The 27653-nt window shown below is 42.8% G+C and overlaps 1 protein-coding gene across 10 annotated transcripts in view; it reads left to right on the forward strand.

Moving 5' to 3' along the window:
• Positions 1-27653, forward strand: part of hivep1 (HIVEP zinc finger 1) — a 294854-nt gene that overhangs the window by 171982 nt on the left and 95219 nt on the right. For 7 of the 10 annotated variants that reach the window (XM_038797106.1, XM_038797105.1, XM_038797108.1 and 4 more), the window contains one exon: positions 21067-27221. In XM_038797106.1, the coding sequence (XP_038653034.1) occupies positions 21067-27221 (6155 nt within the window). Of the gene's footprint in view, positions 1-21064; positions 27222-27653 lie in introns of all 10 variants that reach the window. The other 3 variants (XM_038797111.1, XM_038797109.1, XM_038797112.1) reach the window with 2 other exon arrangements.

The following is a 27653-nucleotide window of genomic DNA, read 5'->3' on the forward strand; positions in this document are numbered from 1 at the left end:
CTTTTACTACCCTATTACTTTTACACCTTTCTGATGTTTGCCTACATATCTGCTCTTCTACTTCTCTTGGACTGTTTGGGGGGGAGGCGCTACAGAACACTCAGCAATGTGATTGCTCATTTTTGTTTTTTATGTTCAACCCATAACAGCTTCATTTGAAGAATTCTAAGATGTCGTCCCTCCTTACTGCTGTAATTGATTCCCTAATCAAAATTGCGACACCCCCTCCTCTTTTACCTCCTTCCCTGTCTCACCTGAAGATCCTAAATCCGGGAGTACTGAGCTGTCAACCTGGCCCCTCTCTCAACTATGTCTCAGTGTCAGCACTTACATCATATCCCCGTGTTTTAATTTGTGTCCTCAACTCATCTGCCTTGTTCGCCAGACTCTTGCATTAAAATTAATACTTTCCAATCTTGCCAACTCCCTTGTGATTTAACTGGTCTAGAAATGCTATGTCTTTCTGACTCACTTGCTGTCTCTTCTAATTTTGGCTATGCATCTCTGCCGGCTGAATCATCTTCTCTCAGGGAGTTAGTTTAAACCCTTTACAACAGCACTAGCAAACCTCCTGTCTGCCCTGTCCAGGTCCCAACGTCCCCAAAATGGTCCCAATGCCCCAGAAATCTAAGGCCCTCCTTCCCTGCACCATTTCTCCAGCCATGCATCACCTGATCTAACCTCCTATTTCTATACTGACTAGCCTGTAGCACCAGAAGTAATCTAGATATTACTACCTTCTGAGTCGTGTTTTTTAACTTATTTCCTAGCTCCCTAAATTCTGCTTGCAGGACCTCATCCATTTATGTCTATTTTGTGGTACCACGATATCTGTCTGTATACCCTCCCTCTTCACTGTGCCCTGTAGCTGTTGAGTGCCTTCCCTGACCCTGTCCCAGCTAGCTATGAACAAAGGCAGTTATTTGCAACTCTTAATCTCCAATCTGGTGCTAATGGCGTAAAGGTTAAATGGCCTAGTTTTGTCAACCTAAAACTGGCATCACCAAGAACAAAAGGAAACCTGCTTCCCATTAAACAACTCCAGATTCTAGCCCTTGAAAATACATAATTTTTTCCAACATCAAGGAGATATGGTAGGTATGTCACATGACCTTGCCCAAACTATCCACAGAAGGTAATCCATAGAATTCTCACCGAGTGGAAGTCTCATGTAGAAAACCTCAGAAGGGTATTATTTAAAATTCTGGATGACCAAGGGTGTAAGCCCGGCCTATTGGGAAAACCCCCTTGAGGCGGGGGGAGGCATCATAGCAGCCATGGATGCTTCCTTTCCTACCTACGACTCCTTAGGCCCTGGCTGTGGCATGAAGTGGTATTTCTCCCTGTGTGGTGCAGGGACCACTCGGCCTCCTCTATAGGGGACTTAATTATTCAATTAAGTCAATCTATACCTAGCTCACCTTGTGCTTGAAAACGTCCCCAGCAGGACTACGTCTGGGACCCTCTAATGCGACTCCATTATTTTACATACTCCTGCCGCCTACCAAAACCAGGTATAATTCATGCCAGAGGGTCATTGCAACACTGAAAGAGGTAATTTGACTTGAGTCCATGTCCATAGAATCTCTAGTGCAGAAGGAGGTTGTTCGGCCCATCAAGCCTGCAACAGTCCTCCGAAAGAGCACTCTACCCTAGGCTACTCCCCCGCCCTATCTCCATCCTGTGCATTGGACTGTGGGAGGAACCGGAATGCCCGGAGGAAACCAAAGCAGACACTGGGGGAATGTGCAAACTCCACACAGACTGTCACCCAAGACTGGAATCGAACTGGGTCTCTGGTGCTGTGAGGCAGCAGTACTAGCCACTGTGCTACCATGCCACTCAGTGCATGCTAACTTTGTGTTCTTTGTGCGAATACGTCCCGAGTCCCTGAATATCAAGGACTAAGGGCAAGGACTAAGCAACATAACGGGCTACAAAGCGAAGCCGAGCAGTATCTCTGGCAGCAGTGCACCCCTCCCCGATGAACTTAATGCATTCTATGCTCGGTTTGAGCAGGTAACCAACAATCCGCTATCGAGTGCCCCAGCAACCCATAATTCACCCATACCCACCATCACAGTTTCCGAAGTCAGATCGGCCTTCCTGAAAGTGAACCCACGGAAGGCGATGGGCCCGGACGGGATCCCCGGTCGTGCACTCAGAGCCTGCGCGGACCAGCTGGCAGAGGTTTTCACAGACATCTTTAACCTATCCCTACTCCACTCCGAGGTCCCCACCTGCTTCAAGAAGACCACCATCATACTGGTACCAAAGAAGAACCAGGCAACGTGCCTCAATGACTACCGCCCGGTGGCCCTGACATCAGTTGTAATGAAGTGCTTCGAGAGGCTGATCATGAAGCGCATCACCTCCATACTCCCGGAACGCCTTGACCCACTTCAATTCGCATACCGTCGCAACCGGTCCACGTCAGACGCCATTTCCCTGGCCCTACACTCATCCCTAGAGCATCTCGAAAACAAGGACTCCTACATCAGACTCCTATTTATTGACTACAGCTCCGCCTTCAACACCATAATCCCAGCCAAGCTCATATCAAAGCTCCAAAACCTAGGACTTGGCTCTCCACTCTGCAACTGGATCCTTGACTTTCTGACCAACAGACCACAGTCAGTAAGAATGAACACCAACACCTCCTCCACAATAGTCCTCAATACCGGTGCCCCACAAGGCTGTGTACTTAGCCCCCTACTCTACTCCCTGTACACACACGACTGCATGGCAAAACTGGGTTCCAACTCCATCTACAAGTTTGCTGACGATACGACCATAGTGGGCCGGATCTCGAATAACGACGAGTCCGAATACAGGAGGGAGATAGAGAACCTAGTGGAGTGGTGCAGCGACAACAATCTCTCCCTTAATGCCAGCAAAACTAAAGAGCTGGTCATCGACTTCAGGAAGCAAAGTACTGTGCACACCCCTGTCAGCATCAACGGAGCCGAGGTAGAGATGGTGAGCAGTTTCAAATTCCTAGGGGTGCACATCACCAAAAATCTATCCTGGTCCACTCATGTCGACACTATCACCAAGAAAGCACAACAGCGCCTTTACTTCCTCAGGAAACTAAGGAAATTCGGCATGTCCACATTAACCCGTACCAACTTTTACAGATGCACTACAGAGAGCATCCTATCGGGCTGCATCACAGCCTGGTATGGCAACTGCTCGGCCCAGGACCGCAAGGAACTTCAGAGAGTCGTGAATACCGCCCAGTCCATCACACACACCTGCCTCCCATCCATTGATTCCATCTACACCTCCCGCTGCCGGGGGAAAGCAGGCAGCATAATCAAGGATCCCTCCCACCCGGCTTACTCACTTTTCCAACTTCTTCCATCGGGCAGGAGATTCAGAACACAGACGAACAGACTCAAAAACAGCTTCTTCCCCACTGTCACCAGACTCCTAAATGACCCTCTTATGGACTGACCTCATTAACACTACACCCGTGTCTGCTTCATCCGATGCCAATGCTTATGTAGTACATTGTATATATTGTGTTGCCCTATTATGTATTCTCATGTATTTTCTTGAATTCTGTTTAATTCCCTTTTCTTCCCATGTACTGAATGATCTGTTGAGCTGTTTGCAGAAAAATACTTTTCACTGTACCTCGGTACACGTGACAATAAACAAACCCAATCCAATCCAATCCAATATCTGTATTTAGATGTTCCAAACCTTTGAAGCAATACTTTTCCATTCTTACTGCCAAAGTGAATAACCTCACTTTCCTACATTATATTCTATCTGCCAACTTGTTACCTACTCACTTAACCTTTCTCCTTGTCGGCTTATACTGTCCCCCTGACAGCTTACATTCCCACATAGCTTTTTCTTGTCAACAAGCTTAAGATATTTTCTTCAGCAAAGTCATATTGATCAGTAAATAACTGAATTTCCAGAACTATCCTTCTGGCATTCCACCAGTCACAGCCTGCCGACGTGAAAATGCTTCTCTTGTCCTGATGCCTTGCTTCCTGTTTGTTACCAATTCTTTCATCCATACTAATATGTTACCTCAAACTGCATGAGACCAGGCTTGATTTTCCTGGAAATTAGCAAAGACCAGAAGAAATATTATCAGGAGTAGGCCATTCATCGTTTCAAGCCCACTTCGCCATTTAATAAGATAACTTTCATGTCTTAACTCCATAACCCTTAATTCCCCTACTGATTAAAAAGCTATCGATCTCAGCCTTTTAAATGTTCACGGATTTGGCCTCCACAGCTTCCTGGGGTAAAGAATTCCAAAGATTCAGCACTCCTTGAGAGAAGAAATTCTACCTCGAATCCATCTTAAATGATCACCCTCTTACTCTGAGACTATGCTCTCTGGTCCTATGAGTGGAAACATCTTCTCAACGTGTACCCTGTCTAAACCCCTAATAATCAAATTATATCACCTCTCATTCTTTTGAAATCCAGGGAATGCAGACCCAACCTGTCCAATCTTTCCTCATATAGCAGCCCCTCCATACCCAGGATCATCCTAGTAAACTTCCTCTATACTGCCTCCAATGATAATATGGTGGAGAAGGTAGTCAAGAAGGCATATGACATGCTTGTCTTTATCAGCTGAGGCATTGAGTTTAAAAACTGACAAGTCACGTTGCAGCTTTATAGAACCTTAGTTAGCCCGCACTTGGAATACAGTGTTCAATTCTGGTCGCCACACTACCAGAAGGAGTGGAGGCTTTGCAGAGGGTACAGAAAAGATTTACCAGGATGTTGCCTGGTATGGAGGGCATTATCTATGAGGAAAGGTTGGAGAAACTTGGTTTGTTCTCACTGGAACGACGGAGGCTGAGGAGCGACCTGATAGAAGTTTACAAGTTTGATGGACAGAGTGGATAGTCAGAAGCTTTTTCCCAGGGTGGAAGAGTCAATTACTAGGGGGCAAAAGTTTAAGGTGCGAGGGCAAAGTTTAAAAGAGATGTACGAGGCAAGATCTTTTACACAGAGTGGTGGGAGCCTGGAGCCAGCTGCTGGAGGAGGTGGTGGAAGCAGATACGAAAGTAATTTTTAAGGGGCGCCTTGACAAGTAGATGAATAGAATGGGAATAGAGGCATATCGTCCCCGGAAGGGTAGGAGTTTTTAGTTCAGACGGGTAGCATGCTCCGTGCAGGCTTGAAGGGCCGAAGAGCCTGTTCCTGTGCTGTAATTTTCTTTGTTCTTTGTTGTAATATATCTTTCCTTAAATAAAGGGACCAAAATTGTACACCGTGCTCTAAATGTGGCCTCACTTGTACCCGATGGTGGGCAGGAAAAGCCGCGCGATGCCCACCGACAGCAATGGCGGCTTTTCCGTCCATATAGTGTGGCACTCAGTGCCAAATCTTTTCATTCACTGGTTCCACGGCGTATCACTGGTGGGGTGGCCTCTGAATTGTCCACCCCATCACCACCTCAGTGCTGCAGTCATTGGAGTACTACATTTAGAGGCCACCCCAGTGCACATCAGCCACACTTGGGTCATTAGGAAGTGATGGCTGCTACGAAATTCCCCCCCAGGGTTTTGGACGGTCAACAACCCAGCATAAGAGGTGGATGCATCAGTGGTCAATGCTAATACCCTGCGGAAGAGGACAGCTATTCGATGAAAGAAGAAGATGAATGATCTCTGTTCTGCCAGGGTAAGTTCCACTTCTTATCATTCTCAACTCTCACACAAACACCCATCACAAATGGAATCTTACTCACAGCCAGCTCAAAGGACACCACCGCTTGCTCTCCCTTGCGCATCTTCATCTCACCTGTGGGTTGTATCCTCATCACCTTATTGGTGCCACTCACCATCCACATCTGCCAGGCATCCTTGTAATCTGTACTGGCATACATCCTGGGCTTACAGTCTCTCCATCTGTACTCATGCATGAAAAGTTGGCTCGCAACAAGAGTGAGACATCCCAAACAGACGGAGGTATGCCAGAGATGAAGGTCCTCACCAACTTTGAGGACATAGCCATCCAGCTGGCCAGAGAGGATGTTGACCGCCCTTGTGCTGATGGTGAAGCCGGTGGCAATAAACCAAGTGAGGATCCAGCAGTGCATCATCCATCAGGCAAAAATGTGAGTCATGTCTCTGGATTTGAAAGATCCCTGATGCACCCGTGACCTCTCTGGCATAGGCACACCTGGGAAGAACAGGGAGTCCACCAGCACAGTTCTTGACTCCAGCCCTAAGAACACTGCAGAAGAGGAAGTCACAGACCTCAACATTGAAGACCCGTCACGGCGTTCGCCCACACCCTTCACCAGTGCAGAGAGGCACACTTAATAATAATAATCTTTTATTGCCACAAGTATGAAGTTACTGTGAAAAGCCCCGAGTCGCCACATTCCGCACTTCTGTGGAACCTCGTTTTAGAGCAGCCCCGGGGTCACAATCTGATGAACGCATCCTGCTTCCAGATCCTAAGCAGGAGGAGGCAGGGCCTTCTCACGATGGCGGCATTCTGGAGGATTGCTGGAGGCCAGGAATCTGCTGTGTCCCAATCAAAGCCTTTATACTTGGTCATACCTCATTTGCTGACGCTCTAAAGGCAAATTCTGGAAAATCAGGAAATGATGTCTGGTACACTGCTCGAGTTCTGAAAGCTGCATGGAGGATTCAGTCCACCTTGCGTCTAAGGTGATTGTGCCGACACTCCTTTGGAACAAGGTCAACACAGCTAGGGTGACAGCTGCTGGGGAGAACTTGGTGCAAGGCCATTTTCCTGCACTGCGTCAAGGCATGCACTCCATGGTGTAGGCACTTGCTGGTATCCATGAGTGCCAATGCAAGAGGATTGTGGGGCTTCTTGAGTTCACACCAGTTGCCCTTCATCTCAAATAAGAAGCCGGGGGCCCTCGGGCACCCATAGGGAGGAGAATCAGCTGGTGCACACCTTTGAGCCAACCACGCAGGTGATTCCGGAAGTGTTCCGCCCATTGGAATCCACATTTCCTTTGACTGTTTCAGCTCCAGCTTCACAGGCCTCCCTCATGGTTCTACCTGAGATAGCAGCCATTCAGTTACAAGGCGTTAGTCACCGTCAGTTGTTAAGAGATTTTTAGTTTATTGTTGGTTTGCATGTGTTCTTATCTGTTGATTGTGTTCTTTTTATAACCTGAAGCATCTGTTTTATATTGTCATACTATTTTGTTTAAATGTTAAGTGAAAACATTTTTAATAAAAGCATATATTTTTTAAAAGAGTAAGCTCCAGTTGCACATCATGGATGTTAAGCACTTGTACATAGTGTTTACCTCTGTAAATAACCCATCACTAATTGCACCCTTTTTATAACTCCTTGTTCTGATGTTCCTATAGCCCAATCTGAAAACTGGATTCTTGTACCAGAAAAAAAAAGGGTGCTCAGTCCAAGGTTTCTTTCATGTGTTTTGTGCAAGGTTTCCAGCCCATTGGTGGTGTGCCTTCACAATGACTGAACACATAAGCCATATCTGTCTCCCACAATGTAAAGGGCTAGCATCACCCATTCCAGTCATTGTCAATGTGAGCCCTTTACAGCTTTTGCTCTGCGGCTGGCCTCCTCTATCCCATATACCTCGGCCTCCAATGGCACTGAACTTCAGGGTACAGATCTTGAAAGGTGACATAGAATCAGGAGAGGTGAAATGTTCCCTGCTGCATCTTCATTATATGACCCAAGTCATTGAGAGTAAGCGAACTGCAATCAGCCAGACAGGGGTCACATTCACAGAAGCTCTCTAAGGATCTACGCATTGTCCCCACTGCAAGTTGTCATCTTCCTCCTGCAAAATAGGGACTATAGGCAACCGCTGCATCCCCATGACAGGAGTTGTCAGAGGGTGTGCGCAACCATCAATCAGACAGTGAGCAATGCTCACAGAAGCCATGTGAAGATAATGGGAGGTCCTTACTGGATGTCCTCAACCTTCCAGGAATATGGTGACAGTAAGCACGCCTGGACCTCAACATTGCCCCACCACTGACATCCTCGCCCTTGAGGACCTCCTCAGTCTCATCCCCTTCAATGTCCTCATCAGAAGAAACATGCCACTCCACTATCTTCTCCTCAGGCAGTTATAGAATCATAGAACTGAACAGTGCAGAAGGAAGCCATTTGGCCCATCGAGTCTGCGCTAGCTCTGGGAAAGAGCACCCTACTTAAGTCACCTAATCCCTATAACTCTGTTGCTCCGTCTGTTGTTGTGACCTCACAACCTGGTGCTACAAGCGACCACGGCATGGGACACCCTTTGTGGATTTGTGGCAGGGCCCCACCAGGCACTGCAACCTCATCTTCATCCCAAAGTGTGAGTTGCCATGCGAGACTCATCGCACCTGGTCTCAGCTGCAGTCTGGGGCCTCCTCACTGGTGTTATCAACCACTTCCTCAGTGGGTTGCCCTCATTCCTGAGGAGCCATCCCTGCAGCTGCTGTGGACTGAAACATGTCCGGGATCTGAGAGCAGCTTAGAATGTAGGAGTCGTGCACACTCCCTGGGAATAGAGCAATGCCTGGAGGATGCTTTTGGAGTGATCGCAAACCAGCTGAACATTCAACGCGTGGAAGCCCTGATGGTTCACAGCATGATGCTGCAGAGCTCTTGAGTGCCACTTGAGAGCAGTCGATGGCACCCTGAACCTTCGGAAAGCAAGAGATTTGCACAAAGCCCATCGTTCTTACATCCTGGCTTACCTGATCGCAGTCGAAATGGACGAAGTTGTGTATTCTCGTGTAAATTACATCCATCACCTGGGTGCACTTGTGTGCAAAGGCTTGCAAAATCCCAAAGCGGTTACCTGTGGGTTCCTGAAAAGAGCCACTGACCTAAAAATTACACCATAATACATAGGAGCAAAATTAGGCCACTCGGCCCATCGAGTCTGCTCTGCCATTCAATCATGGCTGATATTTTTCTCATCCCCGTTCCTCTGCTTTTTCCCCATAACCTTGATCCTCTTATTAATTAAGAATCTGTCTTAAAGACACTCAGTGATTTGGCCTCCATAGCCTTCTGCGGCAAAGAGTTCCACCGATTCACCACCCTCTGGCTGAAGAAATTCCGCTCATCTCTGTTTTAAAGGATCGTCCATTTAGTTTGAGATTGTGCACTCTGGTTCTAGTTTTTCCGACTAGTGGAAACATCCTCTCCACGTCCACTCTATCCAGGCCTCGCAGTATCCTGTAAGTTACAATAAGCTACCCCTCATCTTTCTAAACTCCCAACGAGTACAGACCCAGAGTCCTCAACCATTCCTCATACGACATAATTGAGTGCCGCTGTAACTTTCAGCAACATTGGCAGTGGATGACCTCCAAGTCCCCATGGTGCCGAAACCTGCAAAAGATGGCAGATATGACCAACTAGTTTCCTGGGCGTAGTCTTCAGGTTCTCAAACATCTGCGGGTATGTTTGGTGTATGTTTGTACACCTTTGATCTAATAAGATACCTCTGAGTGATGGCCCTCTGAGATTCACTCTGTGTGGAGGACAGAACTTGCCACCCCTCCTTGGGTCTGTTGCTGCCTTTGGTGAGCCAGCCACTTCTGTTGACATCATCTTTTCTTTTGTCTATGAGCGAGAAGAATGACTGCAAGTTTACCAGGCTCCATATTTTATACGTTCTTCTCACTGCAGTATCGGAGAAATCTTTTGGTTAACTTCCAAGGACCACTCTTTTGCTCATTTGCAGTCTGAAGCTGTATCTCAAGCCCGCTGACTCATATCCTGGCCAACCGATTAATGCCCAGTCCCTCATTCACATGCTGATTGGGAAAGATCCCCCCCCCCCCCCCCCCCCCCCCCCCCACACATCACATGACTGAGTGGCCACAGCTTTGACGAGACTACTGCATCCTGTGCTCTGATCTCAGGTTCAGGCATTGTCCCAAGCGTCACTAAGGGTTTTTCCTCAACCTGGCCCATAGGGGCACTGGTTAATCAGCACCACAGCACACAGCTAGTGATTAGGAGCGCTCTCCTTGTGCAGTATGCTATTGCCAACGGACCGAGGGAACGCATTTTCTTTCCTAGTCATCCAATGGTGAAGTGCACCATGGCAGTCAGTGTGCAAAGAGTTAACTATTGAGCCGACATCAGTGGCACTCACAAAGGGGCTGGTTTAGCACAGTGGGCTAAACAATTGGCTTGTAATGCAGAACAAGATCAGTAGTGCGGGTTAAATTCCCGTACCGGCCTCCCCGAACCGGCGCAAGAATGTGGCGACTACGGGCTTTTCACAGTAACTTCATTGAAGCCGACTTGTCACAATAAGTGATTATTATTATTATACATGTGGTGCTTGAGTGGGCATAATTGTGTGAGTACAGGGTGGCATGTGGTGCAGGGGCTAGCACTGGGACTGCGGTGCTGAGGACCCGGGTTTGATTCCCGGCCCTGGGTTACTGTCCATGTGGCGTTTGCACATTCTCCCCATGTCTGCATGGGTTTCACCCCCACAACCCAAAGATGTGCTGGTTAGGTGGATTGGCCATGCTAAATTGCCCCTTAATTGGAAAAGAAAAATAATTGGTTACTCTAAATTCAAAAAAAAAAATTGTGAGAGTACTTAGACTCCAGGCATGTCAGTAGTGCAGCTGAATGGTCTTGGGTAATGATCACTGACATATCTTTCCATTAGCCTTACCCTTATCAATATCCTGCCTCTTGAAGCATTCCCCCCCCCTCAAAGGATTGAGTAGAACGGTCAGCGTGTGATTACTGCCCACCCATCCACCGCACTGCCCCAAGCTTCCCTTCCAAGAAGCCCGTGGCCTGACAGTCTCCCTCAACCCTGGTCTCCACTATGCACACCCGTGCCCCTCAGTACTGTAAGTTTGTAAAATAGCTTATAAATGCCACCTGCACACACCGATTCTGTTACACCGTTAGTCTAGTAAGATTTTTCAGTCAGCCATTTTTACTTTATAGCTGTCAGACAAGAATTTATACTGATACCATGAAGTGTAACAATAAAAATAATTTGCATTTATATTGTGCCTTCGATATGAAAACTCCCAAGGCACCTTACAAATACGAAAACTGACCTTAAGCCATCAAGGGAGTAGGTCGTGGGGTAATTGAAAATTTGGTCAGAAGTGGCATTTGAGAAGGTTTTAACAGTGCAGCACCCCCTCAGTAGTGCAGTATCAGGCTACATTGTACGATCAAGATACTGACAAGTGCTTGCATTAAACCACAATTGACATCTAGAAACAGCTAATAAATATTGTATTTTTGTTTCAAATAAATATATTCTTCATCCTACATAGAAATATAGATTGATGAAACCCCATTCAGTATTTATTGCTTGTAAAATTACCTAAACGTCATGTGCTGATTCAAAAAGGAAGAATATTCTCTTGAACAAATGTTTAGACAGCAGTATATTTTCAGACATTAACATTACGGTTGTGCATAGCAGGTCTGTGAGGACTTCACATGCAAATCACAATTCATAATCATTAGTGGCCAAATACTGCTATAAGTTGCACATGACGTTTTAGAGGGCTATAATTGCTCCTATTTTAGTTCTGCTACCTAACACATTCTGTATTTTCATATTAAAATGCCAATCATTTGTTATTCCTCAAATTTAGGAATGTTATGCTCATTTTGCCCTCCAAATAGCTATGATCCTTCCTATGTCAACTAAATAATTAGCGATGTAACTGTTTTTGAATCTCTTCTGTTTAGAAAATATCATGGACAAGGCTTTGCATTTTAGGGACTCCCAGCCTGTATTATTAAACTCTCAAATATGCACTGATTATTACCTGCAGCCTAAAGCATTAAAAAAAATGAGTTGAACCCGAGAGCTGTACTTTATAATCAGAATAGTGATAAAATTATAAGCTGTTTTAGATACTTTCTACAACAAAGTTTATGGGGATATCAGCAGTAACCTGGGAGAGAGCCTGCAGCGTTGTTCACTGCGCATTTCTGGCTGTCAGCTTCATCTGGGTTGGAGCTCATATTCCATGATTGCTGCTATAGTAGAGGCAGTACATTAGCTGACACTAACATTCCTTTCAGAAACTTCTCTCCTTGGGTAAAATCTGCTGCATTTATGAAAACAATAAATGGTGCAACCATTGAAAAATGTTACAGGTGATGTCGTCAGCAAATAAAAATGTAGGTTTTCTTCTCCTGGGTAATAGTATCACAAATTTCACAGTATGTTGTTAGACAGTCATTGATGTCGGGACTCGCCAAAAGCTTTATTAAAAAGGGAGAGAAGGTTTGTGTTGTAATGTGTGGGTGTGGGCTTGGGTACACCTGGAAAGACTGATTGGCGGATTATGCCAAACCAAATCAAATACTTGGAGAAACTGATATCTAGATGTTCTGTGGATTAGGGACAGTAAGAAGGTATAGTCTTAATGAAACCAAATAATTTATCAAATATAATGTATTTAATAACTATGTTAAATAAATGTAATATATTTATCACATGCTGGTGTACCTGCTGATGGGGAGAAGGAAACAATTTATCTTTGCTATATTGTATTTCAGAACATTTCATTCAAAAAAATTGTGCAGTATTTTTAAGATGTACATTTTTAATGTGATTATGTAAACAGATTCCTCTGGTTCCCGTGAATAACAGTTTTTTGAAAAACATCAAAGTGACGATATTTTCTTAATGGCATTTAAAATGTGCATCTTTGAAAAGGACCCGCTGAGTATTTGCCTTGTGTTATTTTGGTAAAATCATAGCTTCAAATTCTGCATTGTCTGGGTAGCCTAGCTGTATTGCATTCATAAAATTCAATGCAGGAAGAAGGTTATTTACACAAAATTAAATCCAGTCTTAAAATACAATATGGCAATGAACAGATCCCAGATCGTTGTTATGGATATTGATCACTTAGTAAAAATAAATAATCATTATGACGAAAGTAATTTTTATTATAAACAAAATACTTTGTAAGATTGATTTTAAATATATCTGAAATATAAGAACCAGAAGACTGTGGAGGCTCAGTCATTAAGTATGTTTAAGACCAAGGTGAACAGATTTCTAATTAAAGATATCAAGAGGTATGAGGATAGTGGAAGAAAATGGTGTTGAGATAGATGATCAGCCATGATCTGGTTGAATAATGGAGTAGGAAAGAGGGGCTGAACGGCTTACTCCTCCTCACCCCTACGTTTCTGGAAGGAAGGGGAGATCAGCAATGTTGTCACCTAAAATAAAAGCTGTGATAAACTGTCAGGTCTTACTTTGTTTCATGCATCACCCATTATTAAGATTGTTTTTCTGTACGTGGCTCTAATATAGGTGCTTTATAAAAGACAGTAGGTCCTGAATACTTATTGCATGGCAACAATTTGACTAATATGTACAGCACTTTAACATGAACATAGACACACCCAGAAACATGAGCACACTCCCTATGACTGTCTCTGCAATTTTCAAAAATGCACTCCAATGGGCGAGGCTAGTCATCAGAGGTAAACGTTTCGTGCAGTTGGCAGTCCTTGTGTCTCTTGATATTTATGATAAATACAACCCATTTCTTTCATTATTTCCCAACAATAACACAAATATTTGCCTCTTTCTGGCAATGTATGCAGGAATAAGAACAACAACGTTTTTCAGTTTTATACTGATCAACTGGTTCATTTTTGAGTAAGGTACACAGTGAGGTTACTGTCTATGGAATGGATAGGTCCATGTAAAGACATTTGTGGACTTAAAAAAATTATTTCTGTAGAACGGATACCTTCTCTTTTGTTGCTGGCCTGAAGGATGGATAGATGCTGTATATCAGTATATTTATCAGAGCTGTTATTTTTAAAGTATAGACATTGAGAGGAATGAAGTGTTGCTTTAAATTGCAGAAAGGAACTTGCATTAATCCACAATAATTGGCACTCTAAAATGCAATATTTGACAGAAACTGTGGGTGTAGGTGTTTTTTTACATGATGAATCTAGTTACCAACATATCCACGAATGGGGGCGTCATTCTATCTCTTCTGGAAAATGCCATGCAGTGCAGAATACAGACTCTGCAGTAAACAGGCTCAAGTGTTGCCCTGGTTGGAAGTTCATCAGTAATTGTTAGACTAACCTGCCTCCTTAAGCCATAATATTGGATTGATGCAGAACTGCTCCATCTGTTGGTAGCAGTAGAACATTTCATTTTCATCAACCTTGCACAGTGGTTCTCAAACTTTTACATCCGCGCATCACTTTGATGGGGCAAAATACCCCACAGGCCACCTACCGATCTGACCTCACCTACTTCAGTTTGCCATCGCAAAGAAAAAAATGAGAATTAATAAGAACTAATGAGCTTTTTCTTTGCTACTAAAAATGTAATAAATGTGGGCAATTTTTAAATTGAGTATCATAATTCATTATTAATTCATTCCAGAAACAAAAGTACAGACGGTTTCATGATGTAAGGCAAGAGATTACATTTTGAAACATTCTACTTTGTGTTGTAAATCAATACAATAATCTCAAGATAAACCAATACTTAACCGTACATCAATATTAATCAAACAAAATTAAAAGGAATATAAATCTCACGTATAGAACTGCATTTTTGTTGCTCACAATTGATTCATGCAACACAAATTAGCCAGTCTAGCTGTGTCACACAAGTGGTTGGTTTCAGGGCTCCAGCCCAGTCTCTCATCTGGCCACAGCCATGACTCTGCATTTCAGGACTTGCATTTTGGATCAGCCCATAGACCACCTGGAAGACGAGACTTTGAGAACCACTGGTTTTGAACCACCATGCCATTGGACCACATTCATTGCAAACCACGCAGTCTCTTCTCTTTCATGACATCCTCATCGTAAAAATAAATCACTTGAACCTTTTGTTGGTTTTGCATCTTTGGAATCTTAAATGGTTTAATTATAAATTCCAACTGTTGAGAAAATACTCTTCAAATTGCTTATTTTGCTTAAAGTTAATTACTCTAAGTTGATAGCTGTTCCAGAATTTGTGGGAATGACCTGTGGTAACAACATGCGCAAAGCCACCATTTTGATAAAAGCAAATTATAAGACCATAAGACATAGGAGCGGAAGTAAGGCCATTCGGCCCATCGAGTCCACTCCACCATTCAATCATGGTGATTTCAACTCCATTTACCCGCTCTCTCCCCACAGCCCTTAATTCCTCGAGAAATCAAGAATTTATCAATTTCTGTCTTAAAGACACTCAACGTCCCGGCCTCCACCGCCCTCTGTGGCAATGAATTCCACAGACCTACCACTCTCTGGCTGAAGAAAGTTCTCCTCATCTCTGTTCTAAAGTGACTCCCTTTTATTCTAAGGCTGTGCCCCCGCGTCCTAGTCTCCCCTGCTAATGGAAACAACTTCCTTACGTCCATCATATCCAAGCCATTCATTATCTTGTAAGTTTCTATTAGATCTCCCCTCAACCTCCTAAACTCCAATGAATATAATCCCACGATCCTCAGACGTTCATCGTATGTTAGGCCTACCATTCCTGGGATCATCTGTGTGAATCTCCGCTGGACCCGCTCCAGTGCCAGTATGTCCTTCCTGAGGTGTGGGGCCCAAAATTGCTCACAGTATTCTAAATGGGGCCTAACTAGTGCTTTATAAAGCCTCAGAAGTACATCCCTGCTTTTATATTCCAAGCCTCTTGAGATAAATGACAACATTACATTTGCTTTCTTAATTACGGACTCAACCTGCAAGTTTACCTTTAGAGAATCCTGGACTAGGACTTCCAAGTCCCTTTGCACTTTAGCATTATGAATTTTGTCACCATTTAGAAAATAGTCCATGCTTCTATTCTTTTTTCCAAAGTGCAAGACCTCGCACTTGCCCACGTTGAATTTCATCAGCCACTTCTTGGACCATTCTCCTAAACTGTCTAAATCTTTCTGCAGCCTCCCCACCTCCTCAATACTACCTGCCCCTCCACCTATCTTTGTATCATCGGCAAACTTGGCCAGAATGCCCCCAGTCCCGTCATCTAGATCGTTAATATATAAAGAGAACAGCTGTGGCCCCAACACTGAACCCTGCGGGACACCACTTGTCACCGGTTGCCATTCCGAAAAAGAACCTTTTATCCCAACTCTCTGCCTTCTGTCTGACAGCCAATCGTCAATCCATGTTAGTACCTTGCCTCGAATACCATGGGCCCTTATTTTACTCAGCAGTCTCCCGTGAGGCACCTTGTCAAAGGCCTTTTGGAAGTCAAGATAGATAACTCTATCCACAAGATTATTGTGGATACTGGAATCTGAAACAAAAACAGAAAATACTGGATAATCGTAGCAGGTCTGACAGCATCTGTGGAGAGAGAAAGAAGGGAGCTTTGACAAAGAGTTAACCAGACTCTAAACATTGGCTCCCTTCTTCATAGACGCTGTCAGACCTGTTGCGATTTTTGCAGTCAGCGGCATAGTACAGGCTGCTTACCTGAAGGAAGCTACCCACAAAGATCTAATGGTCTCTGTGGTGTGAACTTTTCCCTTCCTGAAGGTGATTTAAATTTGACACCAAGTCAAGGGAATCTCCAGAGATCCAACAATAGTGATATCGTCAAGCATGGTAAGCAACCAATCACATTGAAGTATTCTAACAGACTGCACTGAATTATTTTTAATTAAGTTTTACAGATTGCAAAGTAAATGATTGAGACATGCACCCTAAAGGATTTAGGTAGAAGCAAATTACATACATTTAAAAATGTGGAATCTTTTTACCATAATGGAGAAATTTTTGATTCTTCAGATATGAAATTAGCCTTTCAGGACCAGTTGTTTAGTGATATTTAAGAACTTAGTATATCACTAAAAACCCACTTGCACCTCATTCAAGATGGTACTTTTTCCAAAAGTGAAAATTATCATACATTCAAAGATTGCTACTTGTTTGTAGTCTGCTGCGATTTCGCTAGTGCACCTCTGCATAAATGTATATTCACTGACAATAACTTCAATTTCTACATTAACTGCACACATGCAGACTCCCAAAACAGGAAACAGAGGTTAGGATTGCTTCCCGGTTCTGAACCAGGGCAGACAAGGAGATGATCCAACCAAATTGTGGGGTTGATTTTAAACTCCTCACAGCAGCCAGCACTGTGACTGCTATTTGATGAATGAAAGAGGAAAGAAGATTCTCATGGAGTTTTGGGTTGGATTGCTGTTTTCCATCTTGTATCAGGAGAGCTGAACGCCTGGAACCCAGGGCAGGGAAAATCCTCAGCCCACTTAAAAGTGTTAGTCAAAAGAATGACACCAGACAGGAACAGAGTGACCCTGGCAAGTAAATTTGCCCAGTTCTGAACCCTCCCATGAGTCTTCAATATTAAAAGTCAAATGGTGTTCAGAAGCAGGAAAATACCTCACTTGTACTTTTCTGGTAATGGTGGTTTATTTTGCTTTCTTATCATTCTTTATAATGTAATTGCCTGGATTTTGCAATGGGAAACCCTCAGCATTTTTCATTATTCCTTTGGAACTGCCAGCAACATCTGGGGCTAAATTTCATTTTTGGGGTGGGTGTAGAACAGAAGTGAACAGCATCCAAAAACATAGGCACGGTCCTTTGGATTACTAGCCCAATAATATGACCACTATGTTACTATTCCCTTAACTAATGTTGACCTTTAGTTTGATCAACTAACTACATCTACACAAATTCCAATTATGAAGTCAGGGAAAGTAATATTAGGGCTAGGTATCAAAATTGTATTCCATTCGGTCCCATGGGATTCCCATACTGATGCTACCTGTTGGTGTCTCAAAACACCCAAGGATGACTTGAAACATTGGTTTCTTAGTGGTGTATTTTTGTTTGGAATAATGTGAGGAGCCATTTGCAACCCCGTAAGGAGCCAGTCCAGTTGTTGTGGAAACAATTAATAAAGAATATTTATTAAAGTAAAAGGAAAAAAAACACATGACGATAATAATAATCTTTATTAGTGTTACGAGTCGGCTTGCACTAACACTGCAATGAAAATCCCCTCATTGCCACCTCCGACACTATTCAGGTACATTGAAGGAAAATTCAAAATGTCCAATTCACCTACCAAGCACGTCTTTCAAAAGACTTATATACACTGTAAGAATTCTCATGTTTAAACTTTGCTTTCCTTGTGTTATTCCTTTATTCTCTGTCCTGCTGGCTTCTATAGTATCCCAGCCTTTATTTTTAAAGACAAACAAAACCCAGTATAAGGTGCTATTTGGACTGGTCCAGGAACCTCTCTCCTCCCCCCCCCCCCCCCCCCCCCCCACACACACACACACTATAAACAATGGGTTATTTGGCCTAGTCCAGTGATGACATTTTTATAGAATTGGCCAGTATCTAATTAGCTCCATTGAAACCTGAGACACTGCAGATTCTCAATGCGATTGGTCTGGATTGTTCTGGAAGGCTCCTTGCTGTGTGACTGTCTCTGTGGGTTTCAGTTGATCTGACCTCAGGAGCTGTGCAGATTTCTGTTAAATATCTCTCCCAGAATGGGGATTAAAATGGGAACGATATCTCTGCTGGGGCTCACTCTAGATAAACAGAGTAGCAGAGTTTCCCCTCTATCCAGTTAGTGAGTATTTAAATCCTGCAGACAGAACTGGACGGAGTTTTCTGGATTCCTCTCCCTGGAAGGTTGCCAGATCATTCTAAGGCCTCATGAAAGCTGATGCTCTGTTTAACTGAGACAAGCTGTTGGTCAGCCTGCTGAAGCTGACAACAGATAAGCAACTGAACAGCCCTGAAGTACATCTTCTGTGCGAAGGCTTAGGTCAACACAAGCTAAAGATCACCCTAGCGGAGATCCCACAGTCTGAGAATCTGGCCTGAAGATCACAGACAGAAGATCCAAAGCAGCTAGTGGTTTCACCACTCTGCGTCCTGAGAAGATAACCGTCTACAGAGACTACAACGTCAGCAGCGACGATACTAATCTCTCATTCCCATTTTAATCCCCATTATTTTGATCCTTCCCTTCCCCAGTGTGTGGGTGCGGGTGAAGGGGGAATAATTAGATTAGCAGCCTGTTGTTCTATTATCACCATTACATATTCATCTCTTTTCTTGTCATAAATAAAGTTTTTTTGTGCGTTACTTACAAATCTGGCATTTGTAAGTCATTGGAGCGGTCGAGTGCCAAAGATCTCAAAATTACCAGTTATTGGTTAATTTGTTTATGTTGGAACTCTGGGGCCTGTGGGGCTGACTTGACCGTGCACTCGCCTAGGGTGTCATAACAACACTATTACAATTAACTATGAATGACTAAACACAGCCTTTTCTCTGGTTACCTCTTTTTCCCAAAATATATCCACGTTCTCTGAGACACCCCTTTTCCCAAGCAGCATCCAGTGTTGGAAACTGTTGGTTAAATCCAATTAATAGTTACTACACAATACCACTTAGGCGACCAAAGCTGGGAAAATGTTTCGAGAACTTACTTCACTCCCAAATGAAGATGCTAGCAGTTGTACTATTTGGCTCTTTGATGTTTTCCTCTGTGGATTTGGTTGTCTATCTCTCTCAAATTCTTTGCCTTTAGAAGTTTTTTGTACAGTCCCACTGATCTCTGATAAACAATATTTCTTATATGGCCATCGCACCTCAATGTCTCTAGACTCCTGCTAGTCTTGTTACTTGACAAATCTCATCTCTTTATACCTCTATGTCTGCTAGTCCTGTTACTTGTCTGTTATTTTAGTTTCATGTCACCTTCACTGTTAATCTCGTTAACTTCCCACATTCCTGACGGTTACCCACAAAGAAATAAATGTCTACATTTTTGATTGATACATAGAGTTGTCGCTAATATTCTTCATTCCCCAAAAGAACCTAAATATCAGCACAACTTTGGTTTAAAATCTAGATCTTGAAAATACATTTTTAGTTACAAAGAATTAAATTCTGAAGCACTGATGAGATGTTATGCACCTAAATATCGTAAACAATCCTTTTCCCTTTCAAAGGTTCAGGCTGACCTACTGCACCTCTAGCATTTTAATTCTAAGTTGTTTTCAACATTTATAGTTTTTGCTTTTTAAACTTATAATTTAATCATTTTAATTTTAGATTCTGCAAAGCACAATCTTCATTATTTGAACTTTTAACTCTATGTACAAGAATGATTTTTACAAAATCCTATCCACCAGGACTATGAATTGGAAAATCACAGGCATACTTCCATGATTTTCATATATTAACATTAAAAGAAAGATTATACGATGTGCACACATAACGTCCTGATATGCACTCCCAGCAGGTGAAGGGTTGTACAAAGAGTGAAATTTCCAAATAATCTTAATTTCCTATCATTTTGACACATTGAATTAGTGAGTGAAGTTTTATTTTGAAGCACTCAAAGATAATGGGAGAGAAAGTTGTAAAAATAATGGGGGTGAAGTGGTCTGACAGATTTATGTTAATTCCCAGGCAGCACCATGTTCGCTACCTGGACAGCTTGGTGTTCTTCATCAATATCATTGTGGGAAGCTGTGCAGGCTGAATAGTAGTACTTCAACGACACTGCCTGTCCTGGGGAACTGATGCAAATCTGTGAAGTGCCACTTTACAAACCAATTTCTTCCCAGTGTCTTGAAAGGAATTTATTTTGTATTTACTTTGCGGGGCAGCACGGTAGCATTGTGGATAGCACAATTGCTTCACAGCTCCAGGGTCCCAGGTTCAATTCCGGCTTGGATCACTGTCTGTGCGGAGTCTGCATATCCTCCCCGTGTGTGCGTGGGTTTCCTCCGGGTGCTCCGGTTTCCTCCCACAGTCCAAATTTGTGCAGATTAGGTGGATTGACCATGATAAATTGCCCTTAGTGTCCAAAATTGCCCTTAGTGTTGGGTGGGGTTATTGGGTTATAGGGACTGGGTGGAGGTGTTGACCTTGGGTAGGGTGCTCTTTCCAAGAGCCGGTGCAGACTCGATGGGCCGAATGGCCTCCTTCTGCACTGTAAATTCTATGATAATTTATCATGTAATATGATTGACTGTATGTACCTGTAACTTTTAAAACCTTGTTCAAATGCTGTAAAAACAAAACATTGATTTCTTAATTTTCTTTTAGTAGAATCCCATGACACTCGACGAAAAGGAAAACCGAATGCAGTTAAAGGTGTAAAACGGAAGAAAGTTGTGACTGAAAACGTGACAAAAAAAATTTCCAAATCACCAGTGAAAACTCCATTAAAGTTTTATAATGACCAACAAAATGTGGAGGCAACCTTTTCTGTTGATGGTGTTCCAACTACTTCTATACTGTTAGAAAATGAACACTTGCATATACAAAATGGAAGGCTTGAGAGAGAAAGAGAAATAGAGCAAGAATGTTCACGAGACCTAAACCTTGTGCATGAGGCAGCGGAAGCTAGAACTGTTAGGTCAACGCAAAGAACGCTTGTGACAACTCCGCACTCAGTTGAGCCATCTAACCGAAACACAAATTGGGGAACCCACCAATTAGAAACTGATGCAACATTAAAATTGCTAGTGTCAGAAAAACCTCCTTCACTATCCTACAAGCATCCGCAGCATCAGATTCAACATCTTTCTTTACTACGTGAACATTGGATCATTGAAGCCGAGGGTAATAGTTGCAGTCCAAATGGGAGCTCTCCTTATACAAATACTGCTTTTGATGTTTTATTGAAAGCCATGGAACCTGAGCTGAAAACTCTTTCAAAGGTAAAATTTCCTGTAGCTGAGCCAGAGTCAAGAAAATTAGACAGCACTGTTGGTGGAATCCAGGGACAAGAATCCAGTGGAATATCAACAGTTACTGAACAGACCCTAATTCAAACTTCAGTATGTAAATCTGAATTTACTGCAGCCCCACAATACTATTCAAATGTTAATCAGATTGTGCCCAAATCAGGGAAGAGAGAGCAATCCGAGGATCAGGCTACATCTCACTTACACTACCAGCCAACTCAACTTGTTTCGCAAACTGCACAACAAAATAAACACCGTGCCTTATCTCAGAGGTTTAACGGATCACCAACACACCAACAGAACAAAGAAAAACACAATTTTCAGCCAACGTACAACTTAACCATGACCTCTTTAGGTCGTTCTCCGAACCCCGCCATGTCACATGGGCTGCATCAAAGTCAGCTTGTAGTCCATGCAAATCAGTCAATGGCTGCTAATCTGTCTAATTGTGTTCAAGTTGGATCTGGTTATCAACAACTACATGTGACATCAGTTGTCAACTCTGCAACAGACCAAATGTCTGATATTCTACTTAAGGACCAGAAACCTAAAAAGCAAGGAAAGTATATTTGCGAATATTGTAATCGAGCTTGTGCAAAACCTAGTGTTCTGCAAAAACACATTCGATCACATACTGGTGAACGACCCTACCCTTGTGTTACATGTGGGTTTTCATTTAAAACTAAAAGTAATTTATATAAGCACAAAAAGTCCCATGCGCATGCTATCAAACTGGGTCTTGTTTTGAGGTCAGAGAGCAGCAGTACCTCTGTGTCACAGGAATCTGACCGAGCACTTAGTAATCATTCAGATGTAGAGGGAAGTGGTGAAAGTGGGGCTGAATCCACATCTGAGGAAAAATCTATTGATCAAAAGCACTTTGAACTGGAAGCTGCTCAAATAACTGTCAATGTGTCCTATTCAGAAACACCAACGTTTCCTAGGAGTCTCAAGTCACCTGACAAACTAGGAAATAAAACTCTTGGTTATGACACTTATGAACATGCTAAGCTGCATAAATCCTCTGAACCAAAAGTTACAGCTGCTTTACCCAAAGTCATGGTCTACCCTGTGAATATTTCCCCCTTAAGGGCTGATAGTCCAAAGCTGACGGGCACAGTTCCAGAACTAGACATTGTAGAGCGGCAAACAAATTCACAGGCTACCAAAATGGAGTTGACGTCTGCTTGGATGTCTTCATTGAAAAAACAAAATACTGAGCACAAACAGCAAGTAGAAATGAACCCACCAGAGGAAGAAAAGCTTCAGTCGATCACTGCACATGCACAGCTTCAAAGGCAGCAGGCCACTGATTTTTGTCAGCAGCAAGGAAAGTATCATTTGAGCCCACGAAGTTTAGGGAGCACTGACTCTGGGTATTTTTCTCGTTCAGAGAGTGCAGATCAGCAGATGAGTCCACTAAGCCCTTACATTAAATCAGTGTCCACTACTGAAGTCGATCCCACCAAGTGCAGTTTACCTTGCCCACCTCATAGCAACCATGTTATGGCCACTGTTTTAGAGGTAAGCTCAATAGAAAAGCCATCAAAATTAACAGCTGCTGTTCGTACTCAGATAGCAACGAAAACACTTGAAGAACGTATTTCCAAGTTAATATCGGATAATGAAGCAGTAGTGGATGATAAACAGCTGGATAGTGTAAAACCTAGAAGAACTTCTCTTTCAAGGAGAGGGAGTATAGACTCACCAAAACCATATACATTCAAAGATTCGTTCCAGTTTGATCTAAGGCCACTACATTCTGGAAGGAGAACAAGCTCCAGTTCGGATATACCCAAGTCCCCCTTTACACCTACTGACAAGTCAAAGCAAGTGTTTCTTTTATCAGTCCCCCCTCCTTTTCCTTCCCTTGATTGTTTACCGATTACTCGGAGTAATTCGATGCCGGCTACTCCAGCATACTCTGCTATACCTCCAAATACAGTGTCTGCAGCACATCCCCTCCGAGAGAGCCATTCATTTGATGATAAAATTGGTGGTTCATTTAGTGACGATGTCTTTGTTCCTGGTCCACTTACACCGTTACAACTTGCTCATCCCCGAACTCTTGTTCGGCAAACTGCAGTAGAGGATCAATCTGCTAATGAAGGGCAGAGCTTTACTTCCACCCGCTCTATGGATGAGAGTTGTTATAGCAGTAACATAGCTGGGGTTTTGATGCCAAGAAGTAAGTCATTTGAGCATGGGTTGCGCATGCAGGAAAAAATAAAAAAATCACCAGGTCGGGGGTCAATGTATGAATGTGAAACTTGTAGAAACAGATATAGAAAGCTGGAGAACTTTGAAAATCACAAGAAATTCTACTGTTCAGAGCTCCATGGGCCAAAACCTAAACCAGCAATCACAAAAGATTCAGAACACGAAGCAGTATCACGCAGCATGCCACCACAGTTGCTACATGACAGAGTGATAGGAACAACAGGTGTCCTCCAGCAACCACCTAAGATGAGGAAAAGGAGGAAAATTAAGAGTATTGGTGATGATGATGAAGCATTAACTAGTGAAGATACTGGAGAAAAATCAGTGAATAAGCAATGCTTATCAGATCAGAAAATAAGTGCTCCTAAATCTGGTATGCCCAACAGGAGCAATGCTAGTGGTGATACCAAACAGGCAGGTACCAGTATAAAGTGTTTACAAGGACAGCACTTACGGGCTGGCAGCCTGGACTGTTCCCTGGGGCCACCGGTGTCTTTTGGTAATGAAATTCAAACAAAGCCTTTTCATTATCCATTGCAAGACAAAGGAGAGTTGAGTAGGACCAGCAGTGGAGTGTCTGTAATTCAACATACAAATTCTTTGAGTAGGCCCAGTTCATTTGAGCAATCTGAATCTGTTGACAGAATTTCTCCTGTGCAAGAAAATGAAACTCACAACGAAACAGTGCAACTTTCTGTGTTTGCGAGTGGTAAAGAAGATACTTGTTGCCAATCCACAGGTTGCCAGCAGCAATCTAAAACTTCTGGGGCAGTGAAAGTACCAACATTTGAAACTTCGAGATCATCACATGTTGATTGCACTCCTTTACAGCAGTTAAGGCTGGTGCGTCAACATAGCATCCAGGTTCCTGAGATTTTGGTAACAGAAGAACCAGACCCGGAACAGGACACACAAGGAAATGAGCATGAAAAAGTGACAGAAACATTTCATTGGCCTCAACGCAGTGAGACACTTTCAAAGCTGCCAGCAGAGAAGCTCCCACCAAAAAAGAAAAGAATTCGCTTGGCTGAGATGGAACATTCATCTGGTGAGTCTAGCTTTGATTCAACAATGTCGAGGACTTTTAGTCGGGACAGCAATTTATCTTATTCCAGTTTCTCAGCTTCTTTTGATAAGGAGGATGTTTCAAGGACTGAGAGTCCTTCTAAGGTGGAAGCAATCTGTAAATCATCTGAGCTGACTCTGGTTAATTGCTCAAATACACTTGGTGTTCCCAATCTACATTCCAGAGAAATGAGACGTGCTGAATCTGAACACAGTGGTCGGGTGTCACCATCTGTGGAGGCTATTGCTGGGATTCATAGCAAATCATTTGATTGTAGTATCATATCCACATCAAGATCTACATCGCCTGAAGTTTCTATGGAAATGATTTCAACCATGGCTTCTGGCTCTGTCTCACTTATTGAAAGAAGAAGAGGTCCTCTTTTACGCCAAATGTCTTTGAGTATTGGCCCAGATATTTCTCAACCTCCAGTCTTGCCTTCCAATTTATTTCCACAAAATCTGACTCTGCAGGTAGCTGCCCTGCCACAACTCAAAACATCGTTGTCCCATAGATCATCTCCTGTATCGCTTTTAACTTCACCGCATCAGTTGTCTTGCGTGGCACAGATTCGACATGCAGTGCAGCATGACCCACAGTCTCCAATCCAAGATGCAAATGTGAACAATCAAATTCATGTTAAACCACCTTTAGTCCAGATACCATCTAGTCAGAAACTCATGCCCTATCCAGTTACACAAGGAAACCTAAAAACACCATCAACAAAAATAGCAACGACACACATAGTCCAACAGAAACTTTATCCAGTTATATCTCTTCCTTCTGGAATTCAAGGTCACATATTTGCTCCTAAATATCAGCTTCAACTTGTTCAAAAACCATCTTGTCAGCCATGTTTGCTTCCTGATACATCCCAAATGCCAGTTATTCCTATATCTATTCCTGTTACTCTCAGATCAAGTGTAGCAACTTCAAATATTTCATCACAGTCATTGGAGATCATCTCAAGTTTGTACTTGGTCCCTCCGTTCCAACATGTCCATTCTGACAAATCACCCGCTCTAGCTTCTCTGGTCATGCCTGTTGGAATCCAAAGTAAAAAACTTGTTTCTAACACCTCTTCCCTTACAACATTACCCCAAATTTTAGTCACACAAGACCAAACAAGCCAGTCAGCGCTAGTGATTTGTAAACTTGATGACTCAGTAAATTCAACCACTGATGAGGAAATGCCTACAGGATCAAAGGATTATCTGGAAGTCCAACAAAGTAGAATAAACTCTAAAATGAAGATGTCTACTATTTCTGAATATTGTAATTCCCATGATGAAAGCAGAGGTTCACTTGTGCTGAGTGGTTTGAAAATGCAACCAGATGGTTTACTTGCACAAGAAACTACAGGAACTAGTAAACGAATGCTGTCTCCTGCAAACAGTTTGGATATTGCAATGGAAAAACACCAAAAACGAGTTAAAGATGAAACTGGGTCTGCAAGTGCTACTAATGTAACACCAGTGCGCTTACACAGCACAAAATCTGTTGAAAATAATAAACTTAAAAAGCCCATGTTAATGAGACAGTTTTGCACAACAGATGAAATTGAAGGTTTATTACCTGCTGAGCAACCAGGTACACTGAGAAACAGTCCCCAAACCTTGGAACTCAACAGCTCACCAAAAAAAACCCTTCATGAGTTGCCAGTATCTTGCCACAGTCAACATCCGGTTGTTGCAAGAGATGTTTTAGAGTCTGAAAGTTCAAAATATTCTCAATCCACTTCCAGCACCATTATTCAAAATTCATCTATAACTTTATGCTCTAGGTCTCCTCAAGCACATACCACTCTATCGAAGTCACTCACTAATACACAGGATAATAAGTCACCATTGAGTAATGACCAAATGCAGCCAGCAAGCAACCACGGCCGAATACAAGCAGGGGCTTACTTTCCGGCTACAAGTACACGAAATGTACAACGTGCATCACTCCCAACTTTGAAAACTTCAACAAATTTTAGTTGGTGTTACCTAACAAAGCGCAAGCCTTTACATGTACAACAAATGGACAAGAAAGTCTCTGCATATGCTACGTGGTCTGTCAACCCTAACAATCCCAATCCACTCGGCCTATCAACAAAAGCTGTACTTGGTCTTCACAATTCAATGCAAAAGTACAAAAAGATGATGTATACCGAAGCCAAAACCACCCTGCTTCATTCTGTCACATTGGTACCTTCAAGCAAGTGGAAAGCTGCTAAAGCCAAGGTATTACTAATTATTTTAATAGACCATTGAAGATCCTGTGGTTTTGCTAACAAAAACTATGATTTTGTTTTTAAAAGGCCAAAATTGGGCACACCTAGGTTATTAATGCCACCAATTCAAAGATAATTTGATGGAGGCTTTAAAGGGTTAGAAGCAAATGTTATTGCATTTTATGCATTTCAACTAAGTATTACAATAACAACCAGGCACAACAAACAGGAAATCTTTTGCCAATTTATTGCTCGTGGCACAGTTCATAGTCAAATAATTTGTTGTTTATTAACCAAAGAAGTGATCAAACCATGCAGGGTTACATTTGGACACAAATTTAGTGATTGAAACCAATTTTGATTTTTTGTTTCAAAAATATATTCTTGAATTTTTACCAGTGCTTCAAAAATAGAATTTTACTGGAATTGTTCATTATTCTAT

This window comes from Scyliorhinus canicula, chromosome 5, assembly GCF_902713615.1.
Source record: "Scyliorhinus canicula chromosome 5, sScyCan1.1, whole genome shotgun sequence".
Classification (NCBI taxonomy): Eukaryota; Metazoa; Chordata; class Chondrichthyes; order Carcharhiniformes; family Scyliorhinidae; genus Scyliorhinus; species Scyliorhinus canicula.